The 24,800-nt window shown below is 44.0% G+C and overlaps 2 protein-coding genes across 3 annotated transcripts; both read left to right on the forward strand.

The window, feature by feature from the left end:
• The first annotated feature begins 2,761 nt into the window (after positions 1 to 2,761).
• Positions 2,762 to 16,064, forward strand: myg1 (myg1 exonuclease). The gene is made up of 7 exons (XM_048253791.1): positions 2,762 to 3,109; positions 3,540 to 3,652; positions 6,836 to 6,995; positions 7,580 to 7,729; positions 9,575 to 9,697; positions 10,639 to 10,820; positions 15,773 to 16,064. Exons 1-7 carry the CDS (start codon positions 2,828 to 2,830, stop codon positions 15,963 to 15,965), a joined length of 1,203 nt encoding a protein of 400 aa, XP_048109748.1. The 5' UTR covers positions 2,762 to 2,827; the 3' UTR covers positions 15,966 to 16,064.
• Positions 16,065 to 19,226: 3,162 nt separating this feature from the next.
• On the forward strand, positions 19,227 to 23,938 carry LOC125301591 (leucine-rich repeat-containing protein 3-like). Of its 2 annotated transcripts, none has more exons than XM_048254199.1 (2): positions 19,227 to 19,529; positions 22,107 to 23,938. In XM_048254199.1, exon 2 carries the CDS (start codon positions 22,162 to 22,164, stop codon positions 22,981 to 22,983), a length of 822 nt encoding a protein of 273 aa, XP_048110156.1. In that variant the 5' UTR covers positions 19,227 to 19,529; positions 22,107 to 22,161; the 3' UTR covers positions 22,984 to 23,938. The 2 variants fall into 2 exon arrangements, with proteins under 2 accessions (XP_048110156.1, XP_048110157.1); XM_048254200.1 differs by having other exon boundaries at positions 19,227 to 19,486.
• Positions 23,939 to 24,800: the final 862 nt, after the last annotated feature.

A 24,800-nucleotide genomic window follows, 5' to 3' on the forward strand; every position in this document is an offset into this window, starting at 1 on the left:
ACATTTTTTGGCTTTCTTTTTGTCCTTATTTTCATATTCCGACACTGCAGAGATGCGTGGGGTCGCTGCGCCACTTCAGAGACTGAGGGTAATTTTCCTTGTCTATTTCCATGAAACACGGGTCAGTAGCCGCCAGCAATGAATAATCTTGTCATATGTCTAACCTTTTGGGCTGTTGTTTTTAATTTAACGAACGGATATGTCTCAGTTCCGCACATAAACAACATGACACATGCAAAGACATAGGGTGGCCACTAGGCGGAAACATTTAGCCTTTTCTGATCTAAATAGCAGCCTACACCCTTTGCTTAGGGCACTTGAATTGAGAAAAATGAATGGGTAGAACCTCAAGAGACCTCCGCACTTACAATCACTACAGAGTGTTAATGTGATTTGGGCAATGACAGTTGATTAATAATATGTTCCTTGAATTCTCTTAGGTAGGCTAACGCATTTTCAAGTTTAAACAAAATGGAAAAGTGGACAAGTAAACATGTCCACACTCCACAACTGTCCATATCACAATACATTAGTTATATAGTCATTTTTAAAATAATACAACAATATAGCAAATATGACTACACAGCCTAAAAGCTTTTTTTAAAAAATCTTGATTTAAATTACTTTTCAAACAGTACACATCTATAAATATCCTATCACTCAGTAAATAAGCCTGTATCATCAGATTTTACTGGTAAGTATGGTTCTATATTATTAACACAGAGTGGTAGCCCTGGCAGCAACTGCCGCTAGGGGCGCGTCTAGATTTCTAGGCTAACAGAGTGGTGCTATTGAGCTGTCTTTTTCTGAGATGCCATTTTTGAATTTATGAACCATGACAGCTAACAGCTATACCTCGATGTTGTGCCCCTGAACAATATGAAATGTGCTTTTCTCTATAAGCAGACAACTAAATGCCCTATCTGGAGTACACATTGGAGATGAATCAATATTTGGGCACACTTGGTGAAAACACAGACTTGATCCAAGTACATACCACACAAGACCACACAGCAGAACATGGGCACCGTTTTACTCTAGGCGGCACTGTTGTGCTGTTCACAATTTTGTAAGTGGTATGCCTCAGGCAACTGCAGTATAAAAATACCTGTAGGAGGGAAAGAAAAATAATTCCATTATTATAGCTCATCGTTTCCCTCTACTTTCAACGATTTAATGATAATGGTATCAGTTTCTTGATAGACCTATCATTGTCATTTTATCAACGGACATTTACAGAAAGAGAGAGGAGAAAGAAAGGATGAACCATAACCATTTGTAGTGGAGAGGAAAGTGTTTTAGCCTTTTCAATGACTGTACAAAGGCACCAGGTACCAGAGAGATAATAGTCAAAAAAGTAACCTCCTTTAGATGAGAATACCAACCATTGGAGCCCGAAAGCATTTGCAGACAGCATGTGACCACGGGCACGGCAACCCATAAGTGGTGCATTTACTGGTAGTGAATATTGTCATCACATCAGTCTCAGTGGGATTATTACTATGTGAAAGACAGACATGGGACTGACATTTCCAATTGGTGACTTGCTGTGCAAAAGGTAGAAGCAACTGAACTGAATTTGATAGCTGTCATCTGTCATCACTGAGAAAGGCCTCCAAGGGCCAAAAATCTAACGAGATTTGTCTCATAGTGTTGTCTTATATTGCTAGCGAGCGAGTAGGACTATCACTTTAATGGTCCCTGAACATACACAAAATATAGGCCTACCACCTTTGTGCTATAGACCAAAATACATGATTCTATACTATTCTATTTGACAAATAATTTATAATCCACTTCTTTGACTATGACTGGTGCTAATAATAGCCTATGCCTATGTTAAAGAAATAAACTGATTTGAAATGCACCATGTTAAAAGGAGTAGGTTGCTTTGGAGTCACTGGAGCATAAGCTAAACTCCAAAATGTTTCAACCGGTTTCATGGTGTGTTACATTTTCCTCTTATGATGGCTGAAAGAAAATTCCACTGTCCTGGGTATCTTGATGTAGAGGAAGCAGAGTCAGTTGGATTAAGCTGAGGTGATGACTGATTTGATTCTTGAATGAGCTGATTAGGCCATTGCATAGTCCTTGTAGGCTAAATTGGTGGCTGATTTTGTTCATTTATTTTGTCAGAGTCAGAATTGTTCTGCTTTCTAACCCTTCAGCTGTCAGTCAGAAAGTGTTAAGACTCACATGATGACAAAGAGAAAACTTGAGAAATGAACAAGATCGACAGTGAATGGGGAGTGAGGGAGGGAAGGGGAGCAGGCGAGAGAGAGATAGAGGACAAAAATAATGGCTTTTCATAAGAGTGGGGAGATGTGAGCTGACAGACTACTCTCAGAGGTCTGAAAGAGGCAGCAGGGAGCCAATGCAACATGACAGGTTCTCTTCAGAGTCACAGGTGCCAGAGCACATGCAGCAGGACTGCCAAGTGTTGAGATGGACTATACCTAGCCTACTGGCCAAGATGTTATGGTCTCAGTTTGTGCAAGGGAATGTGATTTAATCTGGAATGCACAGCAAACTCACACTCAGCACGCTCAGTCCCCTTCTGCTTCAGCCTACCTTTTATGCCCCCTCTTTTTTGGATAATCTATTGTTGCAAATTAAATTGAACAAACAAGTTATTATCTTCTTACAGACAGAGTCATTAATAACAGAAAGGCTACACCTCATCCAGCTGTTCAGTAACCCATTATGTCTATGCAGTAACCGACCGGAGAGGCAAGAGCACAGATTTTAATTACATCACATCCGCCGGTCCGTCAGAAATATATGTCCGCCGCACGCGTGTCTTAAAAAATTGTATGCGGTCGGCTTTATGTTAACAAGATCATATTTACGTCGGTGTTTCTCTTACATCCATACAGCTATATATTTAAATAAGTTTGTCTCGTGTTCCACCGTTACTGTAACATTCGTTTGTACAATTTCAACGGGAACACCAACATTTGCCTGGAACATTGAGAGAAAATTTATGCAGTCTCCTAAAGCCAAGCGTCTTTGTAGTGACAAAATGGTAAAAATCGGCACGCACAATGGGACATTTCATTGCGACGAAGTGTTAGCATGCTTCTTCCTCTGCCAGCTACCGGAATACAAGGTATATCAAGATCCAGCTCCTCACAGTACCATCATAGCCTACTATTAAGATAGCGCTCTAGCAATGACAGGTCTCAGATATAACTAGCTTGCCTGACTCATGGGCATAGCTTTACTTATTTTGGCGTCAAAATCAGAGTGATTCTCTATGTCATTGTGCATTTGAGTGAAGACAGAATTCTACATTACTTCGATATGTGCAGTTTAAATAAAGACATTGCACAAGTCATAATGGGCTTCACTGGCATGACCTAATTTGACAGCACTGGAAAGGTAACGTTACTGCAAAAGTATGTTTGCAGCAGTGCCAGTGTGTCAGTGCTTTTATGTATGACTGTTTCTGTTTCAGCATCTGTGAAGGAGGAATGGAGCCTTGTTTGTGATTTAAAGCTCACCAAATGTGTTTTGTTATGATATGTGTCATCCTCCAGGATGCTGAAATCATCCGCACCCGTGACCCTGCAGAGCTTGCCAAGTGTGACATCGTAGTGGACGTTGGAGGGGAGTACGACCCTAAGAAGCATCGCTATGATCATCATCAGAGGTAGGCCGCCCTTCACTGGAACATATGGTGTGACCTTTAAACAATAAAATTGAATTCATGTGTGCAAGCAAGCTCTGATAGGTCTTGGTAGCATCATCAACTTTTTTGACGATTTTATCAAATTTCTTTATAGGTGTTTAACTTTTGAAGTTTAGACTTTTCTCTTTTTATATTTTTAAACTTCAACGTTTTCTTTCCCCAGTCAAATGACTGGTAATCCGGCAAAAGTATGAGGTCATAAAATAGCACAATAAATCAAGTTATGGTAGCTCACCACTAACTTGGATAAGGACAGGACAACCAAACTACTGTATGAAATGTAAACATTCTGTCTCCAGTGTTTGTCTTCTCAGTCTCAGGAAACTAAATGTGAGATGCTCTTTACCCAGCAGGGAGTACAGCTAATTGCTGTTCCCTAGGCTACCCCTGTGTTTGTTGGCCATATATTGCCATGCTGCAAAGTGACCTTCCCTCTTGCGTTAACGGTTCTTAGCCACACCCAAACGAGAGGAGCGCACCACAGGCACAATATGGCAGCCACACCCAAACCAGAGGAGCGCACCACAGGCACAATATGGCAGCACAGTCTGTACGACTCCACTCTTCTGGCACACTCAGGCTCTATATTTCACCTCATAAGCAGTTTAGTGTAGCAGACCTACGCCCAGTAAACCAATGATCCACGAAGGTGACTGGGGATATGCAGCCTTCATATTACAGGAAACATCTCACTGTGGTGGTGTGATTTAAATTGGCTACATACATAGACAGACACTCTCAGACCCATTCTGACACGCACGCACACACACACACACACACACACACACACACACACACACACACACACACACACAAAGGAAGGAATCCCTCCAGCTCGACTGGGTCCTGAGCAGACTGTAAATGTCAGTTGAAATGAGTACAGCCTCAACCCCTTGTCCTCACGTCACAGGAGAGAGGCAGGCAGACGGCAGCACGCTGCTCTCTTCCTGTGGTCTTTTCTTTGCCACACTTCCTTCCTTTTCTCCCTCCATCCCTCCATCCCTGCTAAACGACGCAGGGATGCCTGGGCTCTGTCAATTAGCCCGCTAATGACTGCACTGTCCTCTCACCCCCCCCTGCATGCTCAGCACTCCACTCTCTCCGTTAACACACAGGTTCCTGCCACAGAGATTTCTCATTAATGTCAATGTCTGTAATTACCATCAGCAGTGAGCTGCTCACACACACAGGCAGTGCTCAGGGTCTGCTGTTGTTCACGCACAGACGCACACACACACAGACACACACACCTACCTGAGTTTTTCACCTCCCTGGGTTCATCTGTTCTTCCATAACTTCCTGAAGGTGTAAACATTTTGAGATGCTGAAATGGTGGCTGGTATGTAATCTATACCAGTCTCAGAATTGGTGGGGTTAAGAAATATTTACCTCTGGCCTCATTATTGATATAAAATAAGTTTTAGATCCAAATGCTGATCAAACACATTTGAAACATTTTGGTGCTAAAATCTGACAGCTGCAATATAAATGTAATTTACAGCGACTGTGTACTGGTTAGAAAGAAAGGTCAAATCATCTAACAACTTATTGATACTGTAGGTTTTCTTGCTCTAAGCACAGGGAAAATGTAGTGGGTGAATAGCCACTAACTCTCCATGTTGTTTCCGAGGTAGTCTGAAGGAAAGAGAAGAAAAACAAGTCTGAGTTTGAACCCCTAGAGGTTTGGAAAGGGGATTAGATTTGAGCATAGCCTGATGCGATTCGGTTGAAAATGGTGTGGCAGTTTTTTTTTAATAGAGTTCTTTTGAACATGTCACGCATGTCCAAACAATCCTTCAAGTAGGTCTCTTATCATACACACTCTGAAGTCTGTAACGTTCCGTTTTCTCATTCTGACTTGAGGATTTTTCCAAATGATCGATACCAGTATACCAAATACAACATTAAATAATATATACATCTGGAAAGGATCTTATATGGTACATGTACCCTCATTTGATTAAACGGATAATTAGGCTATATGTGGGAATAAAATAACTGACATAATCAATCCTAAATAGGGCAAATAATAAGTGCAGAGGTTAAAAATCATCAGAAATTATTAGCAAAATATAGGTCACAATAAATCAGAACACGTTAGGCTTTTGCTCTGCTCATTATTTTATCTGAGGCAAAGCTCCCACAGGAAATTAATTGTCCTCCTAAATTAATGTCACTAAATCTCATCCAGCTCTGGTGATGGAGGATGCTGAGTGTGTTTACCCCTCTCTTGTCCCTGCAGACAGCCTAAATGTAATTGAGGTGAGCTTGTGATAAGCTCATAGTGGTCCAATATACAGTAGCTGCGTGAGAGGAAAACTCCACTCTGAAGTTTTCACAGTTTGCAATGACTGTCTCCAAGATTGATATTTAGTCATGCATCTACGATGACGAATGAAAACATCATTATTTGTCATGCTTTAGCATATCCACTTCCAATGGATTTGCACCAGAAATTTGTGTTTATGAGTTTCAAAATCAAGAGCATAGGCCTACATTTTCCACACTTAGCAGACAGAAGCAGTTTAGTTGTCACACAGGGCTTTTTGAGAGAAACATGCGTGTGATTCTTCATTTCCAGTAGTGCATGCTTTCCTTTTCTAAAAAAGGGGGTATTTCCTGTTGTCTTGTTTAAGCTGGAGTTCTAAGGTGCTAAGGTGACTTTTCTTGCTTCTAGGGGTAGAACACATCCCATCATTATGCATGTGGAATTTCGGTTAATGGTAATGTTCTTTGGCAAGTGGTTGTCATGTTTTATATTCAGGTCAGGGAGAGTTTAGGGACAGTGTTGTATCACTATTTTACATCATCTTTAGAAAATGTAATGTGTTCTGAAATTTACGCCTGCTCGTGATGTGTTTCTATCTGCCAAAGAAGTTATGTTTTCACTCGTGTGCGTGTACCGGTTGCTAAAACGACCAGCCTAATTTTCATGAAGGTGTAGCATAAGACGCCAGAATTAGCAGTGTCAAAGTAAACAGCTTGTTTTCACCACTGACAGGCTCATGATGTTATTACTATTAAGCGTCTGACCCTACAGTGAAACGGAAGCTTGTTTACCTTAATAACCGCACAGAAACTGTGTATTAGATGACCGTCTCTGCAGCCTGTTGAACTTTATTCCTGCCGCGCTGCTCTCCTCAGGTCGTTCGTGGAGACCTTTCACAGCCTGTGCCCAGAGAAGCCGTGGGTGACCAAGCTGAGCTCGGCCGGACTCGTGTACCTGCACTTTGGCCGGCAGCTCCTGGCGCATCTCACCCAGCTGGAGCCCAGTGACCGGCAGCTGGAGGTGCTCTACGACAAGGTAAGGAACAGATGGCCACCGCAAAGGCCAACAGCAGAGGCTTTAAAGTGCTATTTCATCCAACACCAGTATCATAGACTAAGGCCAACAGCAGAGCTATTTCATCTAACAATCGCTATCATGGAGTTCAAGGGGGGGCCTTTCTGTGGTTTCACATCTCAGGTTGCATCAGTACAGTAAAAAGTGAAAACTTTTTTTTCAGTGTATTTTTGCACTTTTTGCCTTCAGTGTCCTCACGGTATGGGCAGCTAGCGGTCGCAAGGAGATAATTGCTAAATGCGACAACATTTTTTATTCTGACTGCACTTTTGATGCTAAAGGGATCCTGAGTATTAAGTGGTACATATGGGGAAGACAGGTAGGCTAATGGTTGGCTAATACAGATAATGTAAACTTCCAATTAGACAGCTTCCTAGAGCCACATGTTTCAAGCTTCTCTATGAAGGAGATGTAGCAGAAGGTCAGAGAATCAGGTCCTTGTTAGAGCAAGGGCCCCTGTTGCGATGAACTGAGATTGTGCACTTATAACTCCTCACCTCCTGAAGTTTGACTCAGTATGCATGTTTTTTTTTTCCCTTTCTCAGCTTTACGAGAACTTCGTGGAGGAGGTGGACGCCGTGGACAACGGCATCTCACAGACGGATGGCGAGGCACGCTACTCGGTCTCCACCACCCTGAGCGCTCGCGTCGGCCACCTCAACCCCCGCTGGAACAGCAAGAGCCAGGAAACCGAGGTAGGAGAGCGTCTGCTTACTCACCGTGCCGCGTGGCATCTCAATTACACGCAGCGGCCTGAATGAACCCGATAGAGGCACAGAGAGAGTGTGAGGTGGGCCCTGGCATGCATGCTGTTTGTTTGTTTGTTTGTTTGTTTTGTTTTGTTATTGTGTGCCATTCTCCGCTTTCCAAGCCTAGTCACAGCATTGAGGCTCTTAGTAGCTCAGACGCCATTGTGTGACCCTCCCGAAAGCCGCCAGAAGTGTTTGACTTTCCAATGGATCCTGTCAGGTCCTGCCAGCGTCAGCCTGAGCCAGTGTGACCAGACAGGTTTGAGGCTGATGCCAGTCTGAGGGAAGAGGGGGCAGCCCTCACTAAACGCTGCAGAATGGCAGACGGATTAGGGAGAATTTAAAGTCTCTGTCTTTGTTATGCTGGCCATTAAAATTCTACTTAGCAAGCGGGCATCTAGGTCTGACCCTCAGTCTCTGAGGACTGAACCTCCACCTCATGCCTGTCTCTCGGTGAACTTGGCCTGTGATGCACATACTTGGGAGCTTTTCCTCTGGAAAAAGATAACCAGGGTTGCTGTCCCTTCAGCACTTGCTGCTGGGTGGCTGCTGAAGGGCAGGGGGCACCAGTGAGAGAGGAGGGGGTTAGGTGGTGCTGCTGTGAAACGTCCAGGAGGAGGAGTGGGGCTGGCGGAGACTAGAGCCACTGGTCAGTCCGGGACCTCGTGATTTTACTAATGCTGAGATTTTGTCACACGGACAGTGTGATAATTGAAAAAGTAATGGCTTCCCCCCCATGTCTGGCACAACAGCATCCGTGCCCAACAGCCGTTTCCAGGGAGATTGAATTGTGCTTGTGTCAGTTGGAATTTTGTATGTGTAGCTTTTGAAGTTTCTGCAGTCTGTGTCATATGATGCTGGTGTGTTGTTTTGTGTGTGTATGTGTGTGCACACACACACATTTATGTGTCCCAGTCAGTTTGTGCAAATCATTGATTTCTTTTTCTATGGACATTAAAAGAATGTGTGTGTGTGTGTATGTTGGCATTTGCGTCTTTACACTTTGGAGAGATAAGCCTTAATGCATGCTGTTTCAAGTGTAACTAATCTTAGTCTCTCCCTCACCATAACCATTTGTTGCCCTGATGGTTGCTCTGACTTCTTAGGCAGTGTCACTTTGACTCATACGCTTCATTAGTGAACTGCTGATGAGCCACAGCCTCTGGCCAAACACACACTCCTGACCGATGCACCGAGCCTCTGGCCAAACACACACTCCTGACCGATGCACCGAGCCTCTGGCCAAACACACACTCCTGACCGATGCACTGAGTAGACCACTGGAACAGGCAGGCCCCAAAGCCAGTGTGCAAAATGGATTAGACCAACAAATGGCAAGGGGACAAAGCTGTCTGTTATACCCGTATGAAGATCTGGAGCGTGCATAATCTGCCACCACAGGCATTAGCTAGGCTACATTAGTGAACACCCCTACATCAAAAACAAACACTTTAAAAAAAAGTATTATTGTTATTATTATCCTTACTATTGATATTATCATTGGGCCTAGTGATTATATTAGTGTGATTTCTAATTGATTTTACTTTTATTTGATTGACTGTTACTATTAATGCTATTGTAATGTTTGTTTATTTATTTACTGTTACTATTAATGCTATTGTAATGTTTGTTTATTGTTATTTTATATTGTAAGTCGCTTTAGATCAAAGTGAAAATAAATGTAAACATAACGTTAGAGCTAGGCTGAATTTAAACTAGGTTAATCCAAGTATGGAAACCGTCCTTAAGTGCCAGTGCGGTCTCCTGACTGTGTGTGTGTGTGTGTAACAGGAGGGTTTCCACAAAGCCCTGGCCATGGTGGGAGCAGAGTTCCAGGACCGCCTGGACTACTACCGGCAAGCCTGGCTGCCTGCCCGCGCCGTGGTGGAGGGAGCCGTCCAAATGAGAACCCAGGTGCCTGTCAATCAATCACTGTCTGTCTGTCGGTTTTGACACGAGCCGTCACTGGCGGCAGAGCTCCACAATGCCGCCGTCGTACCTGATAGAGTGTGAGAGAGATGTTGAGTGTTGAGGGTGCATCTGGGCGGGGGGGGGTGGGGGACTCTTCACTAGACCTAACTGACCTTATGTGTTGAGGGTGCATCTGGGGGTGGTTGTTGTATGGGATGGGAGGATGGCTTCAGCTATCATGAGTGAAGGTGAGCACTCTGTGTGTACATCACTGAGGAGAGGGATTCCGTGCAGACTGATCACTCATGCAAGCGAGTGTGGATGTGGGATTTTTTTTTTTTTTTTTTCCCTCCTGAAGGGTTGGGGTTTGCACCACAGAAATCTTGTACATCTCTGCTCTCCTCCAGGAGACAGCCATGCCGAGGTGATTCTAACATGAGTGGCGTCAAGCCTCAAACGACCCCTCTGACTTTCGCTGTCAGCACACTCCAGCAACCTCCTGCATATATTAGTGGCACGACCTCACTCACTGACTCAAGTTATCAGATTTATTTTGCATAAATATTTTTATTTTTAAGTTCAGCCTAAATATCACTAGATGCCAGATGGAAGTACTTCTTGCCCTTTTCTACAGCGGTAGCAGCACCAACCCTGGAGTGGGTTGAAAACGTCAGAGAGCCGTGGCCCACTGGGTACCACTCTGGACTTGTAACCGATTGGGTTAAAATGCAGAGACCAAATTTCCCTCACGGGATCAAAAAAGTATATATACTTATACTTTTATATATATATATATATATATATATATATGAGGTTCACATGTTGTTATTGAAAGTATTCCCAGTGTTCATTGTTTGCCCTGTGTGTGTGTGTGTGTGTGCATGGTGTGTGCAAAAATTGTGCCTGTGTGTGTGTGCCTGTGTGTGTGTGTGTGTTGTATCCAGGTGGACCCAAGTGGGGAAGTGGTGGAGTTCTCCCAGGGTGCTTGTCCTTGGAAAGAGCACCTGTTCTCCCTGGAGAAGGAGCTGGAGGTGCAGACTCCTATCAAGTTCGTCCTGTACCCTGACCAGAACGGCCAGTGGAGGGTCCAGTGTGTCCCTGCGGGGCTCAACACCTTCCAGAACAGGTGAGAGTCATTAGTCACACTCACTCGTCCATCTCCAAGTGCAGTCCGTCAACACTGATCCCCTCCCTTCATTCCTTTCTGAAGGAATTCTCCAAAATGCAGCTCAAAAGGAGAGAATGAGACATCCATTCATCCATCCATCCATTCATTTTGCTTTTCCTTTTTGGCCTTTGCCATCCTGTCTTCCTCACTGGACTTATTAGGCATCGAGACTCGTGTTATCCCCTCGTGTTTTACCACCGTCTCTCATCTCTCGTGCGTGTGGTCACTCTCTCATCTCTCGTGCGTGTGGTCACTCTCTCATCTCTCGTGCGTGTGGTCACTCTCTCATCTCTCGTGCGTGTGGTCACACTCTCCTCTCTCGTGCGTGTGGTCACTCTCATCTCTCGTGCGTGAGGCAGATTTCCCCTCGTGGTCAGTGGTCCTTTGTTATCTAAAACTAGTGCAGTGGCCGTTCAAACATGCCGCTCCTGTAGAAAACCCGTAGCCCAATTACATGTACATGCCCGCAGGTATGCCTGCTATAAAAATAGGATGATGGGGAAAACATCATTCCAGCTAAGCATTAAATAATGAATACTGAATATTATATTAATATATATTAACCTATTTATTATTAATGTGCAGTAAGCAGAATTTAGGCATGGCTGCATGTGACATTTCTACAGATCAGAATGACATAAGTCTAACAGCTGTTTTGAGTTAAGGCTATATTATTGTTAAGCTTATTGAATAACTTCCTGACACTGAAGACAAACCATTTTATGGAATGATGCATCATCGTTTGAAATTTGCAACGATGTGACTCAAAAACAGTCTTTGGTAGCATAAGTGAAGTCGCTCTGTCTAGGTCTAGCTGTGACATCATGCGTCGTTGTAGGCCTAGGCCGCTCTGTCTGTCTGTCTGTAGCTGATAGAAATGACATGAGCCTAAAGCTTTGATGTAAGGCTATATGTTTAGCCTATTGAATAGCTTAACGATATAGAAGACAAACCATTTTGTAGAAAGATGCATCATCATATGAGATTTGCAACAATGTGACTCAAAAACAGTCTTTGGTAGCATAAGTGACGTCGCTCTGTCTGCAACTCGTTTGCTCGTTTCAATTTGGGACCTTGCAGTCGGAATTGTTGTTTGTTTATTCAGAGTCTAAAAGTAGCCTGGGCTATTTGAAGCGTCAGTTTATTGCATACTTTTATGTAATTTTGAATAGCCACATACCCGTGTTTGTTGGCGTGTTGCAAAATCAACAGAATCATTGTATGCAAGCAATCTGCATACAGGGAGTCTTTATTGTTGAGGTCAGACATGATAATCATCCAAACATCTTGCGTCTTAGTAAACCTGTGATTCAGTGCTGCCAAAACTCCACTTACTCTCTCTGCCTCTGGTCCTGCGCTGTGCTGTGTGAGAGGGGGAGTGGCTATGGTAGAGTGGAGAAAGCCAACGTGTGCTTCTTTTACCAATATATTTAACAATATATTTTGCTTTTCTTATCCAAACAACGTCAAACTTGGCACTGCACTTATTTCCGCCAGTAGCAAGACACCTGCCAAGTTTGAAATCGAACGGACTAACGGTTCTAGGGATATGCCACAGACACACACACACACACACACACACACACACACACACACACACGTTCCTGGAATTTATAGATAGATAAGCTGGTGAGTCCAGTCATTTCGGCACATTAAAATGTCATGTTTTTATCTGGTCTTCCAATATGTTCATTTTCATTTTGAAGATACTCACTTAATGTGCGTCATTTAGGCAGCCTATTAACGTGTGGAAATTAAGTCTGTAAATCAGATGCTGGTCTAAAGCGAATGGCTAATCACACCCCAGTCTACACACATGCATACGCACACACAGTCTGAGGTATGCCATAGAGAATATTAGAAACAATGCCCCCCCCCCCCCCCCCAATCCCATGAAACCTGTGTATGAAAGTCATGTCATCACCATGGCAACAGTAGCTAGGTGTTGGGGGAGTGGGTGGATTGCTGTTTGGGTCAGGGAGGGGTGAGGAATGGACGCCAAGCTCACTGGCACATCAGGATAAACAGTAAACAATTCCAACCATGTCACAGCCATGCTCAAAGGCCTGCACCAGCTGATATGGCTTGTATATCTGGCCTGTTTGTTGGCTGCCATGCTTTACTTGGACACGTTGCCAAACCCCGGCTTGTCTCCTAGCATTTGCCTACTCACAGTTTGTGGGAGGGCTGCCTGGGAATGGCCATAACATGCCAGTCAAAGACTGTGTGTGTGTGTGGTGGGTTTGGAAGTATCAGCTTTGAAGTTTCACAATACAGCTGTAGGCAAACCAGTAGGTGGTAAGAGATAAGGTGTCAGAAAAGCACCAACACCCAGACCATTATTGACCACTCAAGCGGAATATGATCCCTTTCATTTTTTTTAAACAGTTAGTGGCATATGCCATGCTTCGTCATGGCTGCCTGTTTAGTGCAAAGAGTTTTTTTACAATAGCTTTATTACTGAATGATGGATAGGATTTTCTTATGATCCCTTTGCACATACCAGAATCTGATTTGAAATTCTCTTTTGAAAGACTTTTTTTCTCCCGTTAATACTTTGTGTCCTTCCTTTCTGTCTGTCTGTTTTGACCATCTATCCGCTATCTGTGGATTGGGTTTGTGGCGTAGTACAAAAGAAGATCTATCTAATATTGGATCTGTAAAAGAGGTTTGCAATGTCTTTTATGTCCATGAAGGCAAACCACGAGTGAACATCAGAGCAGAGGAATGAAGCCAGATTTAAACTGTATTGCCAAACAACACATGGCACATTGGCAAGAGATATGAATTTAGATGTGACAGAATTAAGATTATTATTAGATTTTTTTTCTGGTACTTAATCTCATAGTGGGGCTGTAATAAAGTGAGAGCTGGGATTTTTTTTGTGGTGTTGGGCTGGAAGGGTGGGAAGATGAACTGGCCGCACGCTGCCTTATCAGCGGTCGGATATTGGCAAACTCGCCTTGGCAGTGTCGATCTTCTCTCTTTGACCCCCCCTTCTCTGCAGCTCTTTGTCTGTTTTCCACCTTTCTGAGGAAATTTATTAGAGATGCCTCGATGGTTGTTAGGACACCTTTACCGTCGACAAGAGAATGGCATCTGTTAATAGCGGTGGAATCCGAACTAAAGCTTTGATTTCATACAAAATGACCGCAACACATTTAGGGAAAAAAAAGACTAATCATGGAGCCAGCCTCCAGATGGCCTCCTTTAAGGGACACCGGCGTCGTCCAGCTCTAGCTCAGAGGCTCTACGAGGGGGAGGGGGGGGGTTGGTCTGTCACCTGTGCCTCTCACTGCGTAGCAACCCCATGGAGCGCTATTTTTAGACATTGAGGGTACTAGAGGGAACTCTAATTTGCAGCTGAGGAAACGCTGGGTAATTTTGACCCCCCACCCCACCCCCCAAGAGCTTCACTATCAACAATATAAATGATGAGTTGGAGTCTATGAATGGAAGATTCCTGAAGTAGCTTGTAAATGCTTATTGCTTCTTGTCCCAATTGAGTGAGGTCCCCCTTTAAATCGAAATCGGATGGAGCACCCGGTTCGTGGGCTAAAATGAATTCCAGGTTGTTTAATAACCGCACCTTTCCCAACCCGTTTCCACCACGTGAATAAATTGTGGCCATGGTGATGAACCTCCATCATTTTCTGTCTGATTCATTCTGATTAGGCTTTGATGAGCTTTAGATTGCCCAGAGGATTGAATGTATAATCACCAGAGGGGCTAAATGTATGCCACTGAGCTGTTTTTTTTCATGTGCAAGCTTTAATGTATGCAGTGTTTTGTTGGTCGGCTATTCAGCTGGTACAATGCCTGTGCATGCTGGATGGGGGCAGTGGGTTAATTTGCGGATGAAATGCACGCTGGAGTATGCAGTGTGCAGTGGACAGGCGAGGGGACCGATAACATGAGCTTCTTTGTCCGCTCTCCGAGGAGACTGTGGAGTTGTCTTCAGCAGCAGTTGCGAAACGTGTGAATCCTCCAGCTTCTCCAGGCGGCAAGGAAGGTGTTGCTGACTCACCGAACCAATAAAAGACTCATCAGCACCTCCACCTTTGACTGCTAGAGCATATTTTAGCATCATCAAACAGTGAGGGATCATAAATCGTCCCAGGCATTGGCTAAGCCAATAATGCACTAAGCCTTGATGTGACAAAAACTAGTGCTGCTTGGTGTTTGCATGCTTGATACGCGATTAATGTTACAGTACCCCCGGCATGGCCTTCTTCCCCTGAACGCTTTCGTGGTGGAGAAGGTGAACACTCCAGGCAACTCAAATTCCCATTTCAGGTTCATTCATGATGTTGGCCCATTCACTTTAATCCTCTCTCTGTGCTTCCTATTTTGGTAATCTCATTCTCATTCCTGCCCACTTCCTCTCGCTTTGATTGTGTAGGCAGCTCTCCATCTTAACTGCTGCTGGGACTTAAACTTCATGGGGGGAGAGAGAGAGCGCTCAGGCGGCTTGTCACTTTGATTTGATGCTTCTCACACCGAGGGAGTTTTACTGCAAATGCAGTCATGGGAGGTTAATAATCTCCACAGATTCCCAGGCGTGGGTACTCCACACTTTTCTAGAAGTCATTTTTCTAGGGTGTTTTCTTCTTCTTCTTCTTCTTCCTCACAGAATCTGAGGCAGTGCATTGCATGTTTCAGAGAATCAGGTGTTGCCCATTTGTAAGATTGGTTATCAACTGGGATTGCATTCAGCCTGCAATTTACTAAGGCATTGTAGGTTCATTTTTCTGACCTGTCAAAACTGAGTGGGTGCTACACCAGCAATTGTCATTAGAGAGCAGTGTGTCCCTCCCCTCATTTGTAGTTCTAAGCAGAGGTGTAATACTTTGAAACGAGATTCAGACTTTGTTGCGTTGTTAAAACGTCTTCACTGTGTCCATGCCCAGGTTGTCCCTGCTGGAGGAGTGGCGAGGGGTTCGGGACGATGCCTTGTCCAAGCTCAGCGGGATCCCAGACTGCATCTTCGTCCACGCCGGTGGCTTCATCGGGGGCAACAAGACCAAGGAGGGTGTGCTGGAGATGGCCAGGCGGACGCTACAGGCCGCGGCCACGGCCAACGCCTCAAACGGCAACAGCTGAAATAACAGTGGAAGACCGTTCAACTCGAGACATGTCTTTTCGTCTTGTACACAGAGTAATGTGCTGTGAGGTTTTTTTCTAATAAAATAACTATTTGTGCATAGGTTTTCTGTGTTGTCATTTTAGGGAGTAGTCATAGAATGAGAGAGTGCCTGTCATTCTCATAACATCAGAGTTTAGATAATGCATGACTAAACCTCTTTAATTTCAAATATGCACAGGAGAGATGTTAAATTCATCGTGTTATAGGTAGGGGGTTTCACACAGCGACCAATCTACAACCAAGCCTTTTTACCGCCAAAACCAAAATCACTAATCTCAAATGGCCTACAAAGCCTCTTGCTCCCATCTCCACTGGTCTTGTGTGTGCTTGCCAGCCACACTTTTTTACCTCTGCTACCAGTTCAGCATACTTTGATTTCTTCCTTTCAAAGACTTCCTCAGTCCCATCTTCAAATGGAATAGTTAGCCCGATAAAGTAAACGGTGTGCTCACTCTCCAAATACAACACCATATCTGGTCTCAAAGCAGTCACAACAATACAATGTGGAACTTGCAGTTGCCTTCCAACATCCACAACAACTTTGCAGTCCCTTGCTTTGCCCCATTTTCTTGTATTGCTTGTATTTGCCTTATGTACGTTTCGATGTAAAGTGAAGCCTCAACTTTACAACCCCTAATGTGCCTCAATGTGTGGATGTGTGACATTTATTTAAGATGAATCTAAAATGAACCAGAGGTCATATTTAATTCATGAGTTCTCACCTCTGCCTTATCAAGGATCCTGATGAGTGAAGATAGCTCACAGTGTCATCACTGCTCGTTTTGTGCTAACATAATGTCCGGTGGACCATAAAGTCCACAATTCCATTTTAATAGTTTTGGAATATTGCGCTTCATATTTCACTGCAAGTTTTTCTGCTCTCTCTCCTCTGGACTTGTTTGCTCTGATCTGCAGCCCTGCTTGGCCAGACTTGTCCTCCGTGTCCTTTCTTTGTGTCTTATCTGCTCTTGCCACTGGTGCCCATGATGAACTCTGCTACCCTTAATAGCCCTGGACTACATCTGCAGTTGGTCGACGGCTTCCCAGTGGACCCCAGCCCTCAATCACACATCCGCCTATGCGGTCAGTCACATTTTGCCATCTCAGAACATCTGTAGCTGTTCCATGTCTGATCCTGTCCTTTCTGTCTGAGCATCAGTCTAAATCGGTTGGCTCAATTCCCTTTGTAGATCCTCTTCAGAGATACAGACAAATTGGATCTTAGTTTGTGCTCACAGCACCGAGGACATTGAACCCCAGTGATTCTTTCACTATTTGGTGAGACAAACTGATGTATTACTGAAATTCTCCAGTTAATACATTTTCGAAGAAATGGAATAAAATAATCTGAAGGGGGTCTCCCATACAGTCTCCAAGAGAATGTATATAATTCACCATATTCACATACTACATCCACTCCCATCATCACTCTACAGCAGAGGCTTCGTTTCCCCTGGGCCCAAACCAAGGTCTCAATCCAATCAAGGCCATTCTGCGCTGCGACAAGCCCGACACCCTCACGTGGTTTTCTATCTAATCCCCACAATGTCGCTATAGGCTACTGTATAATCTGCTGTGGTAGAATGTGAAAACTGGCCAGGCAGACATACTGTGTTGGCATGAACATAGGCCACCTGAGGCATGCACACAGACTGAGCATCCTCCTGAAGCAGATGGCCGATGATATCATACCCAATAAAATGATGATTTCTTATTATTTAATAATAATAATAACGATGATAATAATAATAAAATAGGAGGAGGAATACTAATTACAACAATATATTTATATAATAACAATATATTTTTTTGTATTGTGTAATACGCCTAGTTACTCAACACAGATTGGCTTCCTTCTTGATCCTCTACATGATGTAACCGAAAAAGGCTGCATCTCTAACATGCGGTAGATTCATTCCTAGCTCAGAGATGCCAACTGTACCCGTTCTCAGTGAGGGCATCTTCCACCTCCAAATGTGACTCAGTTCCAGCCTACAATCTAGTCAAGTGGCTATTGTGATTACTGACGCGATGATCATCGCTTTTAGTAGAAGTGGGTTGTTACTCAGATTGGATTCAGCCTCCAAACTCATTCTCTTTTTTTTTGCTTAGAGTTCTATAAGTGCTGGCTGGTCTGCACAGGGCCTGCTGGGGTTGAGGTTATGTTGTCCAGCTCAACATGGCACGGACACGCTAACCATCAGGGCTCTCTGCAGGCAGAACAACGTGTTGCCGTGCCGTTTCCGCTGCCCCCGCTGGCGCCTTATCCCCGCCCGTGATACTGAGCGAATGATGATTGTTGTTGATGCCTGTTGCGAGACAGTTCGGAGTGGCAGTCAAAATCTGGGTCACCGAAGCTATATCCATAAGAGTATTTGTCTCTGGGGAGCGTTCGGCTGTCCAAAGTTTGTTGACTTGGTGATTTGTCTGAGAGGAAACAACCAGACTATAAGTCATACGCCTGTAGCGTTTTTTTCCATATAAAATCTCTAGATATTCTAATATTCATGCCTATGCAAGCATGCCGTACACCCCCTCCACTGAGGTATTGTTATGAAGTTCATGACTGCTCTCACAGCCCAGTATTCTTTTAGGATACCCATGGATCTAGATTTACGCAATCTGACTCATTCGTTCGTCCCGTTTGTCTTGCTGACAGCGAAGGATGTATACATTGATTTGACGGCTCATCAGTGTTTTCTTTTTCCAAACCTTAACACAAATGGCTGATCTAGGCCAATGTGTAGTGACTGTAATTATAACTCTATACACACAATGCCATGGGTAATGGGGTTGAATCAAATCGATTACGCACTGTGTTTATAGGCTATAGACGTAGCCTATGATGAATTAGATCCCTTGTAATTGACACAAAGGCGATAGACCACAATTTCTCTTGTGGCACAGATCCATTTTACTTACGCGTATGACTACCTTTTTCAGTTGTGTCAGAATTGTATTAATGTTTTTTTTTTTTTATTGCATTTCTTTTATTTGGACTGTATAATAGTAATATGAACATGTTCATGAGTCATACATATTTATCTTGAGTATGAGGCTAATCACTATAGAATAGGATTGGAGGGGCTCCCTATGGCTGTAGACCAGCATGAATCTCAGTACCTGGGATTTCACGACTGTCTCTTTAAGAAAAAGGAGAGAGAGAGAGGGATAGATAGAGAGAGTGAGTGAGTTTGATTCCCACATCAAAATACGTCCTGTATTCTTCTCTGTGCACCGACACATTACGATTGCTGCACACAAAGTGGAGTAGGAGGGCGAAATATAAGATACTAGTAGTCTACTACATCGTGATTTCATTTCCTAAATTGATATTCTCTAATCAAAAGAGGAGGCACTTTCTGTTTAACCATATTTTCGCTTGTTTTTTAATTAAAAGAAGTGATCGAATAGTCCTTCAACACCCTGCGGCTCTTGAGGACTTCATACACAATCACAAGACTTCAAGCACTCCAAAGTAAGCGCGTTTTCGAACAGAAAGAGGTGGATTTATGTTACAGGTGGGTGCACTAAATTCACTGGATATTGTACTGTACTGTTTTATTAGCACCTCGAGAAATACGTTAGTAATAAGTTTTATGAAGGACATGTTGGTAATTTTAAAAATATATATTTATGTTGTGCTCATTCTGTGTTGGGGTATCTCAACATATTTTTCTAGTCTATCTAAATGTCTTTTGCGTGCATGCAGAAAATATTTAAAATAATTCATATACATATTCATACATCCAGAAAGTAGGAATGGGCCATTTTGTAAAATTCTTCATGATAAAAATGTTTGCTATTTCTACAAGAGAGAAGTCTATACACATTGAATGACAAAACCTGGCTTTAGTGTTGGGTTGGATATTTGTGGTAAATATTGTCACTAATCCACAGCTGCCAGTCTCGCTTTCCATAGATGCCCTCAGGATGTCAGTGTGAACTCACAAAGTCACACAGAGACAGCCACACATATAAACTGTCAACAACACTTTCTTTAGCCCTTTCTCTCAAACATACTGTCACTCTCCCATTCTCTCTCTCTCTCTCTCTCTCTCTCTCTCTCACACACACACACACACACACACACACACACACACACACACACACACTATCTTTGCTTTGGATCTATTCTTAACATTTCCCATGACCCAGTTTAATTAAGAATCAAAATAGTCTCTGCACTGTCACTAGCAGTAGTAGCAGGACTCTACAGATAACTGCTGTTGAGACTGGCTTCTTTAAATGGCAGTCCTGACTCCAGACGTCACCCTTACAGACTGTTTTGTCAGCATGTGAATGACATGGGAAAGCTCAAGGTGAAGAAAGAATACCACCATAGAATGTCATTTATAGGGCTGTTAAGTAGGTCACTGTGGTGTACAGTATAGGTGGGTGGGGGACCCCTATTTCAATGTGAATGCATTGATACATAGAAACAAGTAGTCCTCTTTCTCCTGAAATACAGTTCAGCAGTTAGCATTAAGGTCATTCCTCTGACCATCAGCAGTTAGCATTAAGGTCATTCCTCTGACCAAATAGCTGTGGTGATTTTGATCTGTTTTGTTCAGATTTGTGTCCAAAAATAGGCTACGGAGGAGAAACCTGCACCATTCGTATGAGTGGGAGTTTGACTCCATTTTGTTTCCTGGTTCATGGTCAAGTCTAACCTAATAGTTACTCTAACCTAATAGAAACTTGTTTGATGGTTATCTACACACACAGACACACACACACACACACACACACACACACACACACACACACACACACACACACACACACACACACACACACACACACACACACACTATGCCTCAGGGATAGACTCATTTTCACTAGTGTTAATAGGAGGAAGTGGCAGCCCAGGCGTAAGGTGTTCTGTGATGGTGCTCTCCCCCGTTGTTGTTTGTCGTGATGAGTCGCTGTCGTGTAGTTTGCTTTGCCCCAGCCCAGACGAACAGATATGACATGGTCGTCTCCACCCCTGACTGTGTGCTTATCGACAGAGCCCAGATTGATGTTGGGAGCCGTAATAGTGTGGCAGTGGTGGTTATTGATCCCTACGGCACGGCTCCTGTGAGATATGGCCCAGTGCTGAGACAGATGAATTAGTACACAAATGAAGGAGATAGACGGCGCATGACAGAGAGGAGAAGTGAGAGATGACAGGCACACTTGGGCGTGTTTGTCACCTCATCACCGTTTCTGTTTGTTGTTAATGTGTTTACTCTGATCGAGAGGGGTGGCAAGTGTCACATGTTAAATATTACGGCCTTTCCAAGTTGCATTATTCATTTGGATCTCACATTTGACTTCAGTTAATTGTGTTCATATTTCATGCTACGCAAGACAACTCTTGGTCTCCCCAGACTCCAAAATATCTCTTTATTAGACTGAATTCCTTCATGTTGTTGGTTTTATTAGCATGCTTTCCCTTATAGAACATTGTTTATCTCTGCTGTTTTCATGGTATGTTCTATCCAGCGCTGGCATGAATATTTTCTGTGTCAAGATTGAGTGCAGCAGGTGTTATATATTATATAAAATCCATAGACATCATGCAGCTCTTATGCTTGTTTCATATTTGCATTTAATGCATCAATCCGCGTCGGATGATCGATTCTGGCCGTACGCTCATCTGTGCAGATAAAGGTGGTCGTATTCCACTCACTCACTCACCTCGTAGAGCGTCTGCGCTCTCACCACCTCCATTACCCACTGACCTTATTCTCAGCTGGAGCCCAGCACTGCAATAACTCCTGAACATTTTCTTATCTCTCTCTCTCTCTCTCTCTCTCTCTCTCTCTCTCTCTCTCGCTCCTTCTCCTGTCTTTTTTCTTCCTGTCTCCCTCTCTGTCTATTTTCCGTCTCCCTCTTTCTCTCGTCATCTTTCTCTCTCTTGCTATTTGTTTCTCTCTATCTTTCCTTTCTCCACCCATCGGTCTCCCTCCTTTCACCATCACCCTTTCTATTCCCATTCATCCTGTCCTTATCTCTCTCTGTTTTCCCTTCTCTCCTTCTCTCTCTCTCTCGTTCTATTTTACCTTCTTTCTCTCTCTCTCTCTTTTTCTCTCTTTCTGTCTCTCTCTCAGGCTATTGGAACCTCTCCCTCTGGATGTAGTGAGTGTCGGTGGCTATGTTGAGGCGATGGACGCAGCAGTCTGGAGGATGGCTAACGGTGGGGGAGCGGGATGCTGGTTGTGTGCCCTGCTCTGTGCCTGGCTGTGGGGTCCGTCATGCGCCCTGTGCCCTGAGGGCTGCCAGTGTGCCTGGGAGAGCCGCACCGTGCTGTGCGTGGACGCAGGGCTCCACGAGGTGCCCGAGGACCTGCCCGCAGACACCGTCTCGCTGCACCTGGAGCGCAACCTCATCCGCCGGCTGCCCGAGCACGCCTTCAGCGAGTTGCTGCACCTGCAGGACCTGCACCTGTCGCACAACCGCATCGACAGCCTGGCGTCGGGCGCGCTGCGTCACCTGAGCCCTGAGCTGCGGCTGCTCGACCTCTCGCACAACCAACTGCGGCAGGCCACGCGCGAGGAGTTTGGTGCCACGCGCGCCAAGACACGCCTCTACCACAACCCGTGGCACTGTGACTGCGTCTTACAGGAGCTTGTGCAGACGCTCAACCTGGAGCCCGAGACGGTCAACGGCATCGTGTGCGAGAGCTCGGCGCGCAGCGCCGCCGGCGAGGGCAGCCGCTGGGAGGAGCCGGCCGCCGGCAGCCACGCCGGGCACCCGCTGGTAAAGCTGCTGGACGCGGGCATCAACTTCTGCAGCATGCAGCGCAAGACCACCGACGTGGCCATGCTGGTCACCATGTTCGTGTGGTTCTTCATGGTCATCGTGTATGTGGTGTACTACGTGCGGCAGAACCAGGCTGAGGCCCGCCGACACCTGGAGTACCTGAAGAGCCTGCCCAGTCCGAAGAAGGCCCCCACGGAAACAGACACGCTCAGTACAGGCTTCTGAGAGACACACGGTGTGTGTGTGTGTGTGTGTGTGTGTGTGTGTGTGTGTGTGTGTGTGTGTGTGTGTGTGTGTGTGTGTGTGTGTGGGACTAATTGTTTATCCCTGGAGGTCTGCCTTGGGGTGGAGGTCTGGAGGGGCATTATGTAGCATATACACTACCACAGGGGATAACTTGAAAACAGGATTAAACTTTTATGGTTTTGTGCTGTGGTATTGGAAAAAATAAAAACCAAGAGTCGTTCAGAAGGGTTCCCTCTACCATGCTATTAAAAGTTGGACTTGACAGAGATTTGTAGCTACTGATTCTTACTGTCTGTTGATAAGAAACTGGTTTGTTTACAATTGTTTTTGTAGATATTCTGTCTTATTGCATTGCATGTTGGTTATTTTTAAGCTTTATTAAGGGTAATCTTCCAAATAACCAGCAAGACGATCAATATGTACAGTATGAAATGCTGATCAAGCGGAAATGAAAAGGGAACACTTCCATATTAATGACCTGATGGCTATAAATGCTGATTTGAGGTGCTCATTTTCCCCACATGATAATGGAATAACCCACTCACGGCTACAGGATCTGAAATCACATCCAGGTTAGACTGATTATGCTCTGGAGCTATTTTTGTCCTTGAATGTGTGGTGCAGATGAAATGGCCCCATCGTTGGTCATCGTCTGTTCATCGTCTGATCATCTGTGTGTGCCATTGGGAGTGAATACTCTTAAGCAGGCACCTTACAAAATTGTACTGTCTTGGGGGTAAGAGAAAGTAGGACCCAATTTAGAACACATTTAATAATTAAGCTCCATAGTTATAAATTAAATTGATTTCTTTGTTCATTTCTGTGTGGATCTCAGTACAACCCCACCGGAGCTGTTATATAGATCATCCTAAACCATCTTTCAACAACCTTGAATGTCTGTCGTAATGTAGGTGCTGAATAAAATAATCATGTTTGAGATTTGCAGGTTCTAGAATCCAGGCCACTCACCTCCTACCGTCAACCTTGAGAGTCTTGTTATTTGTGATTTTGTCAATGCTCACTGTAATTATATCTGAAATGTGTTGCATACAATGTCAAGTCAAGTGCTCTTTTGCCATCATTATGGATCTGTGGCTCAAGGCTCTGGTGTCTGGGTTTATGAAAAAACAGACCTTGACTAACCATAGTCAGTGCAGTCAAAGTGTGTCGCCTTCCTCACTGAAACGTCAACAACGCGCCCAGTATTTTATACTGACTCCTGTTACTTTAAAGATGCAGGTAAATTAAAAGGGGACAATAAAAGCTAGCCTGGATTTCTCACAGGCACTCAGAGGTCAAGTTCAAGGTCAGAGCCATTTGGTGTTATGTGTCATCACGCTTTGTCTACACAGTTGCACTGGCAGTTTCTTAAATGTTGTTGGTCCTGTCAACTGTATAAAGTGTATTCTGACTAAATGTGTATTGTGTAATTGTTTGTCTAAAGTTGTCTTTACATGTTTTTTATTCATAGTAAAGAGTTCCAGTTGTGTATTTTTTATTTTTCGTACAAGATGCATAGTAACATTTTTGTTAAATGAGGAAGGGAAATTCTGAATGGTTATTTGAGTATCTTATTTCTCTGTTATTCTTAGAAAACAAATAGGTGTCCATGGTATTAAAATATCATGAGGTTAGCTATTATTAAGTATTTAAACCATGTTAGGAGACTTCTCTGTGATTGTAATAACGTTGTGAAGACAACAAGGAATTAAAAAATATCCAAATGACCACAACTGCAAAACTACATCTTAGTAAAAACTTCTAAAGTTTATATGATTTTAAGAAGTGGCAAACAT

The sequence above is a fragment of the Alosa alosa genome, chromosome 10 (assembly GCF_017589495.1).
Source record: "Alosa alosa isolate M-15738 ecotype Scorff River chromosome 10, AALO_Geno_1.1, whole genome shotgun sequence".
Lineage (NCBI taxonomy): Eukaryota > Metazoa > Chordata > Actinopteri > Clupeiformes > Clupeidae > Alosa > Alosa alosa.